Genomic DNA, 18,525 nt, shown 5'->3' on the forward strand with positions numbered 1-18,525 from the left:
AGGGTTTTGGAAATTAGTCCAAGAAAGTGTGGGTATGAAAACCGGCTCCCTGATATGTAAGGTTGCGGAAGATGATTGGGTAGGATACCTGGGAGAAATTTATGGGCAATGGCCAAGGCAAGAAGATCTAAGAGCTATTGACTGGACGCCGTTGTCAGAGGACATAAAAGAATATTTTTCCTCAGAAAATATGAAAAGTATTATAGCCAGTTTGAAGCTCACCGATGCGGCAGGCCCAGATAATTTACCGGCTGTAATAATAAAAACAAGACCGGAATGTTGGGCTGACCTTTTTACAAATCTGTTTCAAATAATCCTGGAAACAGGAATTATTCCAGAAAGTTGGAAGGGTGCCATTATAAGTCCCATACATAAAAAGGGTGATTATAATTTACCGAAAAATTGCAGATTGATAAATCTCCTAGATGTAGGGGAAAAGGTCTTTGCAAAAGCATTATTCAATTTATTACAAGACTGGGCAGAGGAAAAACAGATCATCCCGCCGGAACAGGGGGGGTTTAAAGCTGGTCACTCCACAATTGATCACTGTTTTGCGCTATGGTCAATAGCAAGGAAGTCAATAGAAACACGTGGAAATGTATTTTGTTGCTTTGTAGACTTCCGGGCAGCTTTCGATCTGGTGGATCGGAAACTGCTATGGGAGGACCTAACTAGTCATGGGATCCCAAATGAACTGTTACGCCTGATACAAATCTTGCATACTAAAAACTGGGCCCAGATAATTCTAGATATAGACGGTAGTTTATCCAGTAAAATAGAGATCGGAAATGGGCTACGGCAGGGATGCGTATTGGCTCCCCTGTTGTTCTCTTTGTTCCTGGCAGATCTGCCTTCGATTCTAGGGGAACCAATTGGGGCTAGCCCGAAACTAGATGGGAAGCATATTGCCTGCTTACTCTATGCAGACGATCTGGTAATTATGGACCAGACCGAAGTGGGCTTGCAAAGGAAACTGAATTCTTTTAAAGCTTATTGTCTGAAGAAAAAACTGGTGATTAATATGGATAAGACCAAAACCTTGACTTTTGGTCGAAAAAAATCCGGTTTTACTTGGTGGATGGGGACCGAGAAAGTGGAATCAGTCTCCGAATACAGATATCTGGGGATATGGTTTGAGAAGAGCATGAAGCGGTATACCCATTTAGATGCATTAAAATTGAGATCCTGAACAACTATCAGTGGCCTGAAATTTTTTTACAAAGCCTATGGTGAAATGTCGGATGGCCCAGTGTTAAAAGCTTATTCCGCTATGGTACCCCCACAATTTCTGTATGGTGCTGAATTGATATATCTAAGTGGGAAGATGACCTGGGACCTTGAGGAAGGTAAAAATTTAAAAAACGTATTTACGCTCCCTCAATCGTCAATGGTTCAGGCCGTAAGATTGGAATTCGGACTGACTTCATGGGGTATGTTAGCTGGTATGGCCCTGCTTCGTTTTTGGCAACGATTAGGGGTTGATGGAAACATAAAAGTATCCCAATGGTGTAAAAATGAAGTAGAGAAAAGCGAGTTAAGATGGGCAAAAGAGATCAGGGCAACCATGAAGAAGCTATACCGTAGGATGGAGGTTACCCTGGGCCCTAATGATTCTGTGGTAAATATTGATAAAAAAGATCCTCAAATCGCTGGGGAGGGAAATATCTATTGTAGAGGATCGAAAGTATCTTGGGAATAAACCATCAGTACATTTCATGATTATGGCTTGGGAAGATAATCAAAGTTTCCCTTATATTGATAGGCTACCTGATTGTGGATTACGGAGGGAGGTCCTTAGGGTAAGAATCGGGGTAAACCCATGTTATACAAATTATATGGTAAAAAGCGCCATGATCGACAAGATGGGAAGATGTACTTGCACTTTGCACACACACTGTGATCTGTTAACATATATTATTAGATTGGCACAGGCTTTTAGAATTACGATGCAGGTTCTTAAAACCATTATTTAAGTTATATGAGATAAAAACTAGGATACAGGCAGTCGCACTGTTAACCGAAATGACTAATTTAGATATTGCTGTTGCCATGGGGAAGTTTATGCAAAAAGTGAAAGTATTTTTGAATACCCTTATTGAGCTGTAGCAAATAGATTATGTGTAACTTAGGTTATAAAGGCGTGTAAATGAGTTTTTCAGATGTATTTTAATGTTTTAAAAGAAATGCACTTTTTAAGACGTAATTTTAAATATTGTGTGTTTTGTTTATGGATCTATGGTCCAAATAAACGTGAATAAAAACTGAACTGATATATGATTGTGTTTTGTTCCAGCTCCATTACAACTATGCAAATGTGTCAAGTGCCATCAGGATTTCCTAAAGTCAAGATCTGTAAATCGGGGTGCTTGGTCTTAAATACCATGGGGCTAATCCTTTAGGAGCGAACACTAATATTTTGAAATAAGAGAAAAACTGGGGAATTGCATATTCCCCGTAGACTTTCATAGAAGAGGAGGCAATTTCAGGCGGGTGACTGCTACAATGAAGCTGTTTTTGGTTTTAGGAAAAATCTGGAGTTTCCGGTCTGAATAGGGTCTGTTGGCATGTACTTAACTCAAGCAGCAACAAAAGCGTGCATGTTGGAGTGCCCCTATTTATAACGGAATTATGCTTTTTTTATGCTGTTACTTCCAGCCCGGAGGGCAGGATCATGGAAAACGTAGTGCTTTAAAAATGTGCTCTTCAATAAACAGCAAGGAAGAAGATTGCATAAAATGAGCCTTCTGTCTTGTAATAAAATTAACATTCGTACTTCCTCCCGTCGAGCTAGCACCGTGAAACAGCCTGGTTGCCATGAAAGCAGAACATAAACGTACATAAATATGCGGTTAATTCAAACTGTGTCAATTTACACACACAATCTTAAATGGTGTGAATGCAGATGACTTGTATACTCCCACTCTATCTTTTACAAACGTAAACAATGTGCATGTGGTAGGAAATGGCTAGTGGCCCTCCGTTCGCGGTCTATTCCTGACATCTAGTGGCTCGGATGGTATTGCATGTCAGAAAACTTGGGAATCAGATACAATGTTGTTTGTTGCCTTCCTCTTCATATTGCAGCTCACTCTCTCTACAACACACAATCGGAAATATATACACACACACACACACACAAACCACCCGTTGGCTCTTTTTAAATGAAAGAAAAAGAAATCAAGTATTCAAATACCCGGAAGCTCTGTTCTCTATGTCTGTATTCAGGGGTGCCAGCGGGGAGAAGCTTGTTGTGTCTAAGGAGGAAATTCAGGAACATGCCACTGTTCTGCCCATCCGTCGCTTCGTGCGCAGGATGGCCGCGACCGGTGCTGTTGTACCGCACTGCTTCTCCTCTTCGATCGTGCGTGCCTGTTGTAGAACGAGTCGGGAAGAAAGCTGGCGCCAAGGTGGGGAGCACGCATAGCATTAGCAGCGCAGGCAACATGGTGGCGAGAGAAACAGCAGCTTCTTTCTTCTTTCCAACTTCTGCATTCAGACCTGTGCGCCGTAAACAGTGGTTAACGGACACTTAGCGGCTGGCAAATCCTGCATTTTACTATAAACGAAAAAGGACCAGCGTCATAGCATTATTGTTATAGCACACGACATTTTCGAACAAAACAAACGATCATTCACTAACAAGCATAGCTGCATGTCCCTCCAGGTTCGCGAAACACCGCGAGAACTAGATTTCTGTTTACTTTCGCTTTTGTTTTATGTTCCCTTTAGATGGACAGACCAGAAAGGAATGAGTATGTGGGCGGGAAAAATGAAACTGGCGTGTTTTGTGCACCTGTAGTGCGTGCTCTACACAGTGTTGTTATTATATGTTTTTTGCTTGTATGCGTTCGTTGTTACCTCCTGTTAGAACCACTTTGCCCTTTTCGTGTGCGTTTTCGCGAACTTTTGAAAGCAGTTATGATTTACCGTTGAGTTTAAAAGACTTAGGCGTTATTTATTTCATTAGGTGTACGGAGGGTCTGAACTCTTCGGTTGGCTGGGCATTTGGGGCCAAGGGGGCATAAGTTGCAACAGCAGGCCGCAGTTAAAGACTGTGCCTGAGCAGACGCTAAGCAGCACCTGTCTTTGCTTAGAAGTGCTTCATTTTGCCTGAATGGCGGGTAGTCGCACTTCAATTGCGTGCTGTTCGCCGGGCTGTGCCAGCAAGTGAGACCTCCATAGCATCGATTCCCCTAACTAAAACAACTTACTGTAATATAGAAATTAGTTTCTGTGGGAAAGGAGAGACACAGCCCCGGAGGACCACCTGTGGCGGTATTAGACACCCCAGCTAAACACCAGAAGAAACTGCATTATCCTCATCAGTATCAGAGGCAAACACTGAGAGGGGTGTCAGAAGAACCAGTCTTTGCTGATTGGGTACCGGAAAACTCGGTGGGATATGCAAGGAAAAACAGAAACTGGCGCAGGAAGAGGACGTAGCATCAATACAGACGAAATAACACCATGACAGCGACAGAAACACTAATAAGCAGCGTTACTGACCCAAAAAGAAAGACAAAATGACAGACAGCCCCGACACATCCAGAAAAATAGAGGGAGTAAAGGAACCCTGCATTCGGAGACACACATGCCTGTTGCCCGCTTCATCCGCCTGGAAGGCAGATGTCTCACCTGCATCCAGTCACCGCTGTCCCGAGTGGACAGACAGACGGACATGGTCCGGTATGCGGCCCTCAGGCCGATAAGAGCTTGTGACAGGGCTCAGCCGGACGCGGAGGCTCTCAGATCTCGCGGACGCCACCAGCTCAGCAGTAAAAGGCTTCGTCCCGAGCCGCGGACGGACAATAGAAGACCAGACAGACAGACAGACAGAGCAAGATGGCGGCGTCCGCGAGCACGCCGCGCGACCGTTGCAGGGGAGGCGCGAATCAGGAACGAGGAACACAGGTGCGGGAAGTGGGGGGGTGACGGTCAGGGTGTTTGCAAGTTAGTGGAAGCCGGAGGCCGCCAAATCCCTTCCAGGGGCCGTCACAAATATGTATTGTATCCTGTGGTCGAAGTGGGGAAAAAAAAGTAGAGGAACTGGGGGCGGAGAATCAGAGGGCGGGAATAACCTGAGGATTGGATCAGTGGGCGGAGTTAGAGGTGTGGCCAGGATTGGCAAAACATCCCAATCTTTAGTATTTGTTTGGCATTTCACTGACCATTTACAGCTTATTATATTATGTAATTCAACCAATGGATACACATGATTATTTAACGATTAATATGAGTTATTGCCATTAAAATAAATTCACAAAGTGGGATATGTTTCTAATCACAGAATGTTCCAAATATGCTTAAAAGTGGAAGAACAAGCCATTTGTTTCTGAGCCATGGATTTTCTGTTGTCAGCAATATACACAGATACAATCAATTTTACGTGTGTAAATCACTGTATGGGAAATGTTACATCAGACAAAGGACTACAAGGTGTAGGAGTCACATGACAATCATATTAGTAGGCAGTATAGTTTAATAGTGATTGATCTGGAGAAACACAAACTCAGAATTTAAAACTTAATACCATGATTGGAGGTTCCCTTTAATAATCATTATTGATTTCTATCCAAATGAACACTTTTTGCAACATTAGGATAATCAAAGTCTTAGGGAAAAAAAACCATAAAGCTCTAGTTTATACCTTGCAGTTTGTATGCAGCTCTAAGATGAAAGCTAATAGCTCACTGTTCTTTGTTAGGATTTTAACTTATAAACTGCAAGTAGCAAAAGGATCTTACTGTCAAAAGCAGTAACCCACTAACCTATTTACAATATGTGCACTTTGTGATGGGCATGGTACATGTTCTTAGCAGCAGGCACATTAACCCTCTGCGCTATCTTTCCATGAGTCAAAACTTCCACTAGACAAAACTCCGATCTCGCTCTAGTAAGACGTTTATTTACCGGAGTTATCATGAAATTTTTATTATTGCCGAAAATTGCTGTAGGCCAGGAAGGAGGTAGCAAGTGCTTTTAAAACCATAATATACAATGCCCCCACTCAAAGTCAGCACCCGTTGCGGTCACACCGGTCGCATCACCCTAGTGCCAGCTCTTCTCAGGGGTCCTGTGACCTCACTGTTGCTCTAGGGTCTGCTACCTCTTAGGCCTGCCAGCAAGACTGGAGGTGAACTTCAGTATGGATTGTGGTGGGCAAGCCTTCAAGGTGAAACCACACGCCACTGCTAGGGTCCACCTGCTGGTGTTAAGACACCAGGGCTTTTCCGGATTTGCAGGGTCTTCTAAGGTCTAGCGTGGGAATGTGCTCCCTCAGGAGAGTGGTCTGGGGGACTGCTCATGAAGGCTGAACCTGGTTCCTCAGTTCTAAATTCGGCAGCTCTGCCCTCAGTGCTACATCCGCTCCCTCACTGAACACCATACTGCCCCACTGAGAGAAATTCACATTGCCTTCAACTACAATCCAATTTGACCTGCTATAAACAACTGGATGCAACTCAATTCAAATTAAGCACTGGCAAGAGCAATATGCTCCCTAAAGGAAAAAGTTACAACATCCTGGAAAAAGCAAACACTCATTGGGAATGAAAGATTAAATAAAGCTTGTGAAATGTAAGCAGGAACAACATGGTGAACTTAACGCTTTTAAACTCACTATTCAGAAATCAGTGTGTGCTTCTGCCTGAAAACTACAGGGCCAAGAAAGGACTCATTTCAATGTCCACTGCTTATATGCTTACAAAACGTAAGCAGTATGGTTTAAAAAGACCACATTCGTGAACACAAAGCCACCATACACATTTTGTTTTCCAATCCACCCATCAACCAGGTATCGCAGTACCTCCAGGTTTGGCGCACTTCCCCACCGGGGGAAAACAGCGCTTCACTGGCAAACTGAGTAAAGTGACGCTAATGTTTTTGGGGTGTTTTAATAAAACCGATCTGGGCACTTTAAGAACATTCTGTCTTGCTTTATTTATTGATTTTTCATATTTTGAACCTTTTATTTCCGTGGCTGCACTTTGGAATAGAAAAATGTCAAAACGGCATTTCCAGCAAAAGTGTTTTTCTTTTTTGCATCCATTTCACAGGGGAACAAATGAACGACAGGAAGAAAGAGAGGGTGAGAACCATTTATTGAGTCACGGTTTTCGGTAAGTGAAGAGGAGTTAGACAGACAGAGAGGGAATACGAGTAAGAAAGAGAGGGGGGGGCAGCTGCCAACGGCAGACCAGAAGCGGACACCTTCCTTGTCTTGTCTGGGCAGGAAGCAAGAGACGCAGACCTTTTCCTTCTCTGCTCCCCGCCCGGGCCAGCCATCCCCAAATAGCCACTAATGCCAGCCTTCTCTGCAGTGCTTGGATATTTCTTACGTCCAGGGACGCATGTTCCAAATAAAAAAGTAGGGGCACGGAATCTATAGAAGTAAAGAAGTAGGGGCACGCCGTGCCCTGCCGTTCCCACCCACTTCGACCACTGATTGTATCCGATTCCTCGTGGTGGCCCCTGGGGTTTGGTGGCCCTGTGCAGGTGCACAGCTTGCACATGCCTAAGGCCGCCCCTGCACAGCGGAGTTAAAGGGTTTCTCTCATGCGCCGTTCTGTGTTGTCCTCCGCAGCGGCAGTAATTACTCCTCCTGTGAGCCTGTTGTACACAATGGTCGGCACAATCCGTATGGCACCACATTGAAGTGCAGGCACCGTCACGGCACAACTCACAGTGCACAGCATGGCATCAGTACACAAATGACCTGCAACTACTAGTTCAGCTGGGCCCAGAAAACAAGATAAGGCGCCGGATTCATGTTAAGTTGGACCAGGCGCATTGCCATTTGTTTTAGCTGTGGGAGTGACTTCGAAGTTGTAAGCCTGAGGGTCAGCCATACCAATAACTTCAAATGCGCCCTGGCCTGCACTCCTGCGGATGGTAGGAGGGAACTGAGACACTGTGCACACCCGCCTAAAAGTGAGTTGGACAAACTCAGACTCACACTGTGTGCATAGTAGCCAGGCATTGGATCCTCCTGACGTCACTAAGCAACGTGGCACATTTTAATAACATTGTAGCAGTAGAAAAGCCAGCCCTCAAACCACTCGGGAGCAGTGAGCCCCACGCTGTTACTGCTGCTGTCAGTGTTGGAGACTGTGCATTATAGCACCTCTCGGCTTTGAGTATCTGAGAGGTGCTTTAATGCGTGATTTTGCATTTCAGTGCGGTGATGCGTACCACCACACTGAAATGCGTTATACTAACGCCTGATATGTGGTACTTGGCATGGCTGTCATTTGTATACTAATGATCAAGTAATCCTAACTTCGAGTGGTACACTTCAGCTCAGCATTGCTGAAATACTTTTAAAGGGAGCGTACCAGCACTTACAAACTGCAAACAAATTCTTAAGAATTTTGGTGACTCTGGGCCAAAAGTATTTTGGGGGCCTCTGTTCCGAACAATTTTGCATTTATCATAAATTTTCAGCTCACTAGCCATTTTACGACAGTTTACAGGCAGTACCATCCTAAGAATTAAGGGGTCATGGGCGCAAACATATTTTGATGATCCCTATTTCAACAATTTACACTTAATAAGATGTATAAATTACACATTTCCAAGATGCAATTCCCTAATCCAATTTTTGGTTAAGCAAGAAGGACATCAATTTTAAAAAGTCTTCAACTTACAAGAACTGCAATAATAGTCCTTCAAACACAGCAGAGAAACTTAAAAATCAGTAAACTTAAAAACAAAAGTGGTAATATTTTTGTGGGGAAAAGTACATGTGTTTAAAATAAATGTGAGTTTATTACAGTATTTTCAGGAACATTTTATGCTAACTGTATATTTTTATAAATAACCATATATTATAAAGCTTTCTTTGAGATAGCTAGTTGTGGTCAGGCAGATGTGACAGATTTTGAATTTAGGAAACTGACCTTTGTTTATATACGACAAATGCTACACATTCTACCTTTCATCTCAAAATCAATGTCTCCAGTTATACAGATCTCAATACAGGCTCAAGTGTCTCACAAGAATGTTATCCGCACGTTTACATATGTTTCACAGGTCTTGGTAGCAAAGGCAGATGCACCAAGAATTCAGGATTCCAACACACAGAACAGGTAGCATCAAATTCAACCTTCTCATACACACAGACGAGATTCGTGGTAGACTGCAGCACTGCAAGCTCCCTTCAAAGTGACAAAGTCTGAGCAAATAGAGCAGACCAGCTATGTGCCACACTTGTAAGTGGAACGAGGACTGAATGTGCTTTTCTTTCCTTGTGGAAAAAGGGTGCTTACTGTAATGATTTTTTCTTCAAGAACCTCTTGTAATGGAGGTGTTAGATCTGGCATCTTTTGGCGTGTTTCCCCTGTCTTTTTGCTTTCTGAATTCCTGGTTTTGACTCTTGCTGGTTTAGTGTCTCTGCACACTTTCTCACTGCTGTCGTGTGTTAAAGTGCAAGTGCCCCTATTGTAAATTGGATTGTGGATTGGTATTTCCATGGTTGGCATATTTGAAAGTGCACTGGGAGTGTCAGGGCCTGTAAATGAAATGCTGTTAGCGGGCCTGCAGCACTAATTGTGCCATCCACATGAGCAGCCTTTTAAAGGGTTCTCATGCCTGCCACTGCAGTGTCTTTGCGCAGTTTTACTGCCATGTTGACTTGGCAAGTGCACCCACTTGCCAAGCCCTAACCTTCCCTTCTATTACATGTGAGTCACTCCTAAGGTAGGCCCAAGGTACCACTATGGGCAGGGTGCAGTGTATTTGAAAGGTAGGACATGTATCGATGTGTGTGACATGTCCTGATAGTGAAATACCGTGCATTACGTTTGTCACTATTGAGAGTGTATCTGTACTATAGGATAGATTGGGGAATACTTAGTAGCATTTTACGCGTCTATCTTCCCATTGGCACAAGATAGAAAAATAGAGTTTAGTATGCCTGAACTCAGAATGCAGGCATGCATCTTTTAGTAAAGATGATTTTTATGTTCTGTGTTTGAAAATACCACTTTTAGGAAGTAGGTATTTTCTTGCTTAGCCATCCTGTGTGCCTCTGCTGGGTTGTTGATTGACTTTCTGGCTTTGGAGTGACAGGCTGGGGATGTGCATTCTATTCAGATAGCCATTGGGGGGTGGGAGGAGTTGAGGTGTGTCCTGCCTTTCCTGGATGAGCCAGGGCTGGGATGAATTTCGAATAGTGAGAGGAGATTTCCTTGCACCTGAATGGGCCTGGTCACCGGTGGACAATGCTGTTTCCACTTCCTGCCTGGAAGCTGGGCCAGAGAGGACCAAACTGGCAGCTTAGACTGAGCACGGAACCCTCTGCCCAAAAGAACAAAGAGAAACTAAGTATAAATATTGGGGCCCAGACCCAGGAACTTTAAACCTCGCTGGAATCAAGGAACCTGCCAAGAAGAAGAGCTTCAAGAACTGCCAGGAGGAGTACTGCCCTTTTGCTGTGTTGTTGCTTTGTTGGGTTAACCTGCAGTAGCTGGTTCTGCATTGGGCAGTGAAGGGACTGGACTGAACTTTCTTCACTTGTCGCTAAGTATCTCCAAGGGCTTGTAATCAAGCTTGCCTACTATTCTCGAAGTCTCAGGGACAGCAAAGACTTCACTTACCTTTGGGTACTGCCTCTGGAACCATGGGTTTCAGTTGCTACAGAGGAGGAAAGCAGCCAACACCATCACAGACTCTGCTGCTGGTTCTGTATCCTGAAGGCACAGCTGCACTTCGCACCACAACCCTGGTCTCACCAACAACCGCCACCGAGCCGCTCCTTGCCCTTCCTGGTCTCATCAACTGATTAATACCAACGGTGTGCCATATGATTAAACAGAAGGATTACTCTGGTGAAATGCAAGCTAAGTTGTAAAGCGAAGGGGGTAAAGGGAAGGGAGGGAAAAGGAACAAAAACTGGTTTAGTCAGGTAATGAAAACTAACAATAACAAGTAAAAATTATTCATTGCGAGCAGCTTAAAAAGAGAAGAGTTAGTAAAAAGACTTGAGAAGTCTAGGGCTCATTAGAATACAAAGGGGGGAACTCTTCATCACCTATATAAAACAGAGTTACAAAGTAACATACAGTCTGCATGAAATGCCGAAAGAATAAGGGCCAAAGCTGATAGAGGTTCATAAAAGATGGCAAAAAAAGAACAATAGTGCCATAAAATTGAACTGTACATTCGTCACATAGGGTTATAAAACTCCTCCTTTCTTCCATGGAGTTAATTCCTTTGTGTATGGAATCACACCTGTCAATCCATTCGCACTCCAGGCATTGGAGGTTTGCGCAGAGGTTCCCTTTGCTCTCCTGTGTTGTTGCTTGTTTGATGATCTCCCACCTTATGTCGTCTGCACTGTAATTGTGTTCCAATACTTGTGTCACAAGAGGGGCATTGGAACTTTATTCTTCCCTTATGTCCAATGCATTTCTTGACTTGCTGTGTAGTTTGTCCTAAATAAATTAAAAGACACAGACAACATATACAATAGACTGCATTTGACGAATTATGCTTTGAAAATAATTTTAAATACCACTGTAAGGGGCCATGTATGCATTTCTTTGCATTCACAGTGAATTTAAATGCAATGCAATTTGTACACTGAAAATGTCTTACTTCTACTGTTAGGCCCCAATTGGCCTCTAAAGTACCCTTTTCTGTGGTTGTTTCATATCTGCATGGACGAGGTGGTCCTTTAGATTGTTTGCCTCTTTTCTAAGAGAATAGGGGCAGTCAAGAGAGGTGTTGTTAGTTTGCAGAATTGACCAATGTTTTTTAATGGTTTTTATGACCTAATTTCTGTGGGGTGAAAAGGTAGTCAGACCATTCATCTTTTTCAGATTATTTTTGCTGCAAGAGTATCTCTCATGGAAAGAACCAGGTTTGTTTCTTTTCTTTCTTGATTTACTTTTTAGGGTAACCCTTTTCAAGTAGTTTGTTAATCAGTATATTGGCTTCATGAAAGTAATCTACTTTTTTGCTACAGTTGCACCTGAGATTTGAAAATTCGCCATGGGGTAGACCATCTTTACGGGTCTTGGTGTGAAAATGTTGGTATTTCAAGAGGGCATTTTTTCTCTGGGTTTTCTTTAAAGCTCTATAGATAGTGTGCCCTCTTGGTGCCCGATGATGAGATCAAATAAGGGTATCTTTGCTGTGTCTCCATTGCTGGTGAACCTCAGAATGGGTTAGGCAGTATAGAGAAACTCCATGAGTTCGAACCGGGACACCTTAGTACTCTCTCGGATCATAAAAAGTTTGTCAATATAGCTCTTCCAACAACATATATGTTGATTAAAAGGATTGTTCAAAATGGTCCACAAAGAGGTTTGCCAAGTTAGGAGCTCCCATCCAAGTGCCCTTGCACTGCTGGTAGAACTCCCCATTAAATGAGAAGTAAGTTCTGGTTAAAGCAATGCCCAAGAGTTTTAAGATAAAACATGTGGGAACTTGTAGATGACGTGGTCTAGCTTTAATTACCTCATGTAGTATTTTCATGCACTCTCTCGGGGGAATATTGCTGTATAAAGACTCTAAGTCTAAACCAATAGGTCTTTACAGGGATCGAACTCCATAACCTCTATCAGGTTGATGATGTGGGTGCTGTCATGGATGTAGGTATGGATCAAAGAAATAATGATGAAATAATGTATATATTCACCCAGGGTTCTGAGATAGACACACATCCAAAAAGTATAGTTCTCCTAAGTGGATTATGGGTATCTTTGTGAATTATGGGGAGTGAGTAGACAGTAGGGGTTCTTGGGCATCTTTTGGTAAGGTACACACATTTGTGTGGTGTAAGGAAGGCCTCTCCTCTAGCTGCTGTAGTCAGTTCTAGGGTGGATTCTGTGATCTCAAGTAAGGGATTGTGTCTCAATTTGGTGTAATGTAATGTAAATGAAAGAACGTCCAGTTCCAAGATGAATAAAGTAAGTTGATTTATTAAATAAGATGTTAAGATAAAGAGCCCCACTAGGAGCAGCCTTCCTGCTGCTTAGCCCATCCTCCAACTGGCACCACACTCATCCAACATGCCACAGCATCACCACACCAACATTCCTCTCACCCAGTCACACTGGCTGAGCAGCAGGTATAACACATCTCCCTTCTTTACAAACACTGGAATAACATTGGCAACTGCTGCAAAACTAGGTGCGCAACTAATGACCAACTTTAGTGTAGAGGTGGTACACAGCTTTAATAAAGCATGCATGTTAAAATAATCATACAAACTATGCATACTAATTGCAGAAATAAAATAATAGAATATATGCAACTACTTCAAAAAACACAAGCAAATAACTTGTTGAGAGCGTGCTAGCAAAAAACTATTTTAAACATAAAGAGATAGTAAACATCAACCTGCTCCTATGATCATACGCTCAATACAAAGCACACACATAGCTCGCACGTCTTTCCCCTTTCCATTGCAAAGACACAGCATCCTCTACCAAACCCTTATTGCCACAAACATGTCAGCTGTCCAGGCCAATATGAAAGACGACACGCAGAGTACAAACCTCCAATGGAGTCGTAGTAACCACTCCATATCAACACAAATGGAAAACACTCTCAATTCCAGCACGCCAAGCAACACCATTCCACTTGGTAAACCTGAATGACTTAACAACATGAAGCCATCACAAACGTAACTTCAAAAGTGGATGATATTACTGCACCATCCTGTTAGACCTGGTACCATTGGCATGGGTCTCCCTTCCATTTCTTGCTGTTGCCTCCCATATTTATGCTATGTTTTTGCTGGTTAGATGCTTTGGGCACTTTGCCACTGCTATTCAGTGCCAAAGTGCAAGTGCTCCCTAATGTAAATTGGTGTAATGGATTAGTGACTCCTTGATTGGCTTATTTGATTTACTTGTCAGACCCTAGTACAGTGCACCATGTGTGCCCAGGGCCTGTAAATCAAATGCTGCTGGTGGGCTTGCAGCACTGATTGTGCCACCCACAGAAGCAGCTTGTAAAATGTGGCTCAGGCCTTCCATTGCAGAGCCTGTGTGCAGTCTGGGAATGCCATGTCGAGTCCCTTAACCTTCCCTTTCCTACATGTCAGTCACCCCTAAGGTAGGCCCAAGGGCATGGTGCATTGTATGTGGAAGGTAGGACATGCCCTGATGTGTGTGGCATGTCCTGATAGTGAATTACAGCCAATTTCGTTTTTCACTATTGCAAGGCTATCTGTTCCCATAGGCCAGAATGGGCAGTTTGATTATAACATCTTTTAATCATAACTGTCCCTAGGAACAAGATAAGAAAATAACGTTTAGTATGCCTGAACTCAGAATGTTAAAATACATCTTTTACTGTGGGTGATTTTTACATTCGGTGTTTGAAAATACCACTTTTAGAAAGTAGGTATTTTCTTGCCTAACCATCCAGCCTACCTCTGGTAGGTTTGTGTATTCCATATCTGGTTTGTGAGTGACAGGGTGCTGGAGAGGGCCTTGGCTCCAGCAGTCTGATGGGTCAGGGCTGGCCAGAATAGGACCAGCATTAAATAGAGAGTAGGAGGAGGAGATTTCATTTCACTGACCTGAGCCTTCATAGAATAGAGAGTAGGGGGAGTAGTTTTCCTTTCAGCTACCTGGGCCAGGTCTGCTTTCAACAATGCTGTCTCCACCTCCAGCCAGGAAGCTGCACCAGGGAGGACAGAACTGGTTTTGGCTGGGCACAGACACCCTATGCCTTCAGAGGACAAAGGATTTTGCAGTATAAATGTTGGGGCCCAGACCCAGAACTTTAGATCACTTCTGGGAATCAAGACGAACCCTTTGCCAAGTAGAAGAACTGGAGACGCTGAACGAAGATTACTGCCCCTGTGCTGTTGCTGTTTGGAGTTGGCCTGCAGTGCTTACTTTATTGCCAAGGAAAGGAGAAAAGGAACTTTGTGTGAACTTTTACTATCTTGAAGAAGATCTCCAAGGGCTTGAAGTTGAGCTTGTCTCCTGTTCTGAAGTCTCAGGGACACAAAGACTTCACCACCAACTCCCCCTGAATTTCCTTGCTGGGAATTCTACCTGCAGTGAAGTGCCTGCTGTTGTTTTGGGCCCACTGTAGACTGCGTTTTGCTGGGAGCTGGAAGTGCGATGCAACAAGGGAGAAGTGTGTCGCCACTGCAGCAGTTGCCGTTGCATTGCCAAAGAATCATGTCACCGCCGCAGCTGTTCGCTGTCGCATCACGATGAAGCGTGTTGCATCACCGGAGAAGCATATCGCCGCTGCAGAGGTTGCCTTCGCATCACCGGAGAAGCATGTCGCAGGGTCTGTCGCGGCTCAAGATTCTACCGAGTCGCCGCGCAGCCGTCGGGCATGCAATCATTGCATCCACATTGTCAAATTGCATCAAAGACGCCAGTATGTTGCATCGTATCGGATCGTCGCATCGCATTGAGGCGCCATCTTGTCGCATCGTAACCAGAACGCAGTACGAAACCGACGCATCACCTCCTCTCCGGTAAAGAACCGACGCATCAACTGCCCTGCGCTGCAGTAAGGAATTGTCGCATCACCTCCGATGAAGCACAGACCCTTTCGTTTGTTTTGCGTGACACATCCAATGTACTCTGAGAGTAAAGTGTTGTATTTACCATCTACATTGAACTAAGCTATTTCTACCATTTTTTAAGTCGTATTTTTATAACAGTATAGTGGATCTTTTGTCATTTAGTCTTGTGTTAAGTCTAGTAAAGATTACTTATTTTTCTAAACTGGTGTGGTGTTCATTTGCAGTGCCTTCACTGTATTACTGTATGTGTTCACAAATGCTTTACACACTGCCTCTGAGATAAGCCTGCCTGCTCATGCCAAGATACCAAGTGGGTGAACAGGGGCTATTTTAGGAGTGTACCCCCTTACCCTGACTAGAAGCAAGGGTCCCTATTTGGACAAAGGTGCATACCATTGTCAACTAGTGACCCCCATTTCTAACATTGGTGGTCAGCGGTGATGATTTTGGACTTGCATTTGGGACTCATACACAGTGATTGGTGTACAACACTAGTGAGTGCAGACCATAACGCGACCACATACATTTTGGTAGAATTTTTTCCTTGGGACTTCTATTTTTGCTAAGAACTGCCAATTCGTGCCACCATGACCAAAGCAGCATCCAACGCATCTATGGATCTACAATTTGAAGAGAGGGTTGATACCTACACTGTGCCACAACTGAAAACCTTCTGTAAAAGATTTAAAATCCCTGTGAAAGGCATCACCAAAAAGGAAGAGTTCCAAAAGGCGCTGAGGGCCTGATTGAAATCTAGAGATACTAATGAGCATCCTGAAGAGCCTAGGGAGGAGGCAGAGAATACAGATGGGCAGCTCGATGGTTCATCGGGCCTGACCGGGGAGAAAGTGCCTTCCAGGCCAGGCAGCAGTGTTTCTTCAAAGGGCCTATCCGCAGAGGAGCTGGAGGGCAGGGAGAGGGATATAATGCATAAGTTGGAGCTGGCCAAGCTCAAGCTGGGTGGTCAGATGGAGTTAGAGAATAGGAAGTTAGCCTTGTAAGAGAAGATGATGCATTTAGAGCATGAAAGGATGTTGAGGGAGTTGGAATTGAAAGCCAAGAGTTTAGAAATTACTCCCACTGGTGGGAGCACACCATATATGCCTGTAGAAACAAGAGTATTCATCCCCAAAGATGTCATTAAAGAGTTCCACAAGAATGAAGATATTGGGCAATGGTTTAAGGCCTGTGAGGTAGCTATGACCTCCCACCAGGTCCCTGAGAAGGATTGGGGAGAGGGGTTGTGGGGGCGGTTTCTCAGTGATGGGCGGGATACCTTGTTTGATTTGCCCTCTGATGATCAGAAATTCCTCTGTCCACATGAAGGAAGCCTTAATGACCAGGTATGGGTTGACCCCAGAGCTTTATAGACAAAGGTTTAGGAATTGTAAGAAACTGGAGTCAAGTACTTGGGTGGAATATTTGTCTTTTTTTTCAGAGCATTGGATGGTTGGGTGAAGGGTAGCAAAGTTAATGATTTTGAAACATTCTATGACTTGATTGCATGGGAGCACTTGTCTAGTAATTGTTTTCCAGAGCTAGGCCAGCACCTTATTGATAGCAAGCTGACTAACCCTAGAAAGCTTGCTGAGGAGGCAGGCCACTGGGCTAGTACCTGGGTCCACAAGGGTCATGTGGGAGACTTCATCAAAGGTGGGCAGGGTCCCCAGTAGAAGAGTGGGGGGGGGGGCAAGGGTAAACAGAGGGAGTTCCAGAAAGGGCCCCAAAGTAATCCCCAAGGGAAGGGTTCCCAGCCTCACCCTGAGAAGAAGTCAGGGGCCTGACAGATATGCCTCTTCAGAGGGTCCTAAGAGATGTTTTGGTTGTGGTTCAGTGGGCCACTTCTTCTGGGATTCTCAGTGTCCCAACAAAGGTAAAACAGCACCCACTGGTTCATCACCCCGGCAGATGGCTAGTGTAGCCCTGGGAGAGGAGATGGGTGCCCAAGGTGGGTGGGGTCCTGCAGAGATGTCCCTAGTCTCTCTAGGTGACTGTGAGGTGGTCCCCTGGACCCAGCTTCCTGATAACACTAAGAAATACAGGCAGTGGGTGACCATCAATGGCCAAAGGGTGGATGCTCTGAGAGACACCGAAGCCAGTGTGACAGCTGTCAGTTGTCGGCTGGTGTCTGAATTTTACCCTGTCGTTGCCGCTGACAACACAGAGAGCCACTGCAAGGTGGCTCAGGTTCCCTTTGAGTGGGGGGGTCTCAGGTACCCTTCAAGTAGCTTTGAGGCCAGCCATGCCTGTTGACTGTCTGTTAGGCAATGATTTGGAGAGCTCCCCTTGGGCTAAAGTGGAGCGAAGTTTGGAGATGTTGGGTCTGTCTGAGTGGGCGTGTGTGACCACTCGGTCCATGGTAGCCAGTAAGGGTGTTCAAGAGGAACTGGAGCCTGAAAGATTGGCCCAGGTGCCTGCCTTAAAGAGAAGAGGCCGGGTGTGTGGGAAACCAGCCCCCAAAGCTCTCACGGTCCAGGAGGAGGCAGACCTTGAGGGGGATGCCCTGGAACCTACAGGGGAGCAGGTAGCTGAACTGGGGGACCTGCCTGAGCTGACCCATTGGCAGCAGGAAGGAGGACCCTCCAGGGAAGAGTTCTGCAAGAAGCGGAGGAAGTGCCCTTCTCTTGTGGATTTGCGGCAACAGGCCACAAACCAGGCAGCAGGTGATCAGTCTGGATCACATTGGATCTACTGGGAAAATGGTCTCCTGTATAGCGAGCATAAGGTTGATGAGCCTGGGTCAGCCCGTGTGCTGGTGGTACCCCAGCGCTTCAGAGCCTATATACTGGGGCTGGCTCATGATGTGCCTTTAGCTGGACATTTGGGGCAGGACAAGAGCTTTGAAAAGGATTGTCACCCACGTCTATTGGCCCCAAATGTGCAAGAGTTCAGATACTTATTGCAGGACCTGTCAGACTTGCCAGGCAAGTGGTAAGAGTGTGAGGAAGCAAAAGGCTCCTCTCCAACTGTCCCTGTGCTCAGCACCCCCTTTGAAAGGGTGGGCATTGAGATTGTGGGGC

General features: G+C 44.7%; 1 protein-coding gene across 1 annotated transcript in view; it reads right to left on the reverse strand.

The window, feature by feature from the left end:
- CTSO (cathepsin O) overlaps positions 1-3,705 on the reverse strand; it is a 114,897-nt gene extending 111,192 nt beyond the window's left edge. Inside the window, exon 1 of the mRNA XM_085641716.1 lies at positions 3,194-3,705. Within this exon, the coding sequence (XP_085497842.1) occupies positions 3,194-3,445 (252 nt within the window). The 5' untranslated portion in view covers positions 3,446-3,705. The remainder of the gene's footprint in view (positions 1-3,193) is intronic.
- Between the last annotated feature and the right edge of the window lie 14,820 nt (positions 3,706-18,525).

This window comes from Triturus cristatus, chromosome 2_2 (assembly GCF_964204655.1).
Source record: "Triturus cristatus chromosome 2_2, aTriCri1.1, whole genome shotgun sequence".
NCBI lineage: Eukaryota > Metazoa > Chordata > Amphibia > Caudata > Salamandridae > Triturus > Triturus cristatus.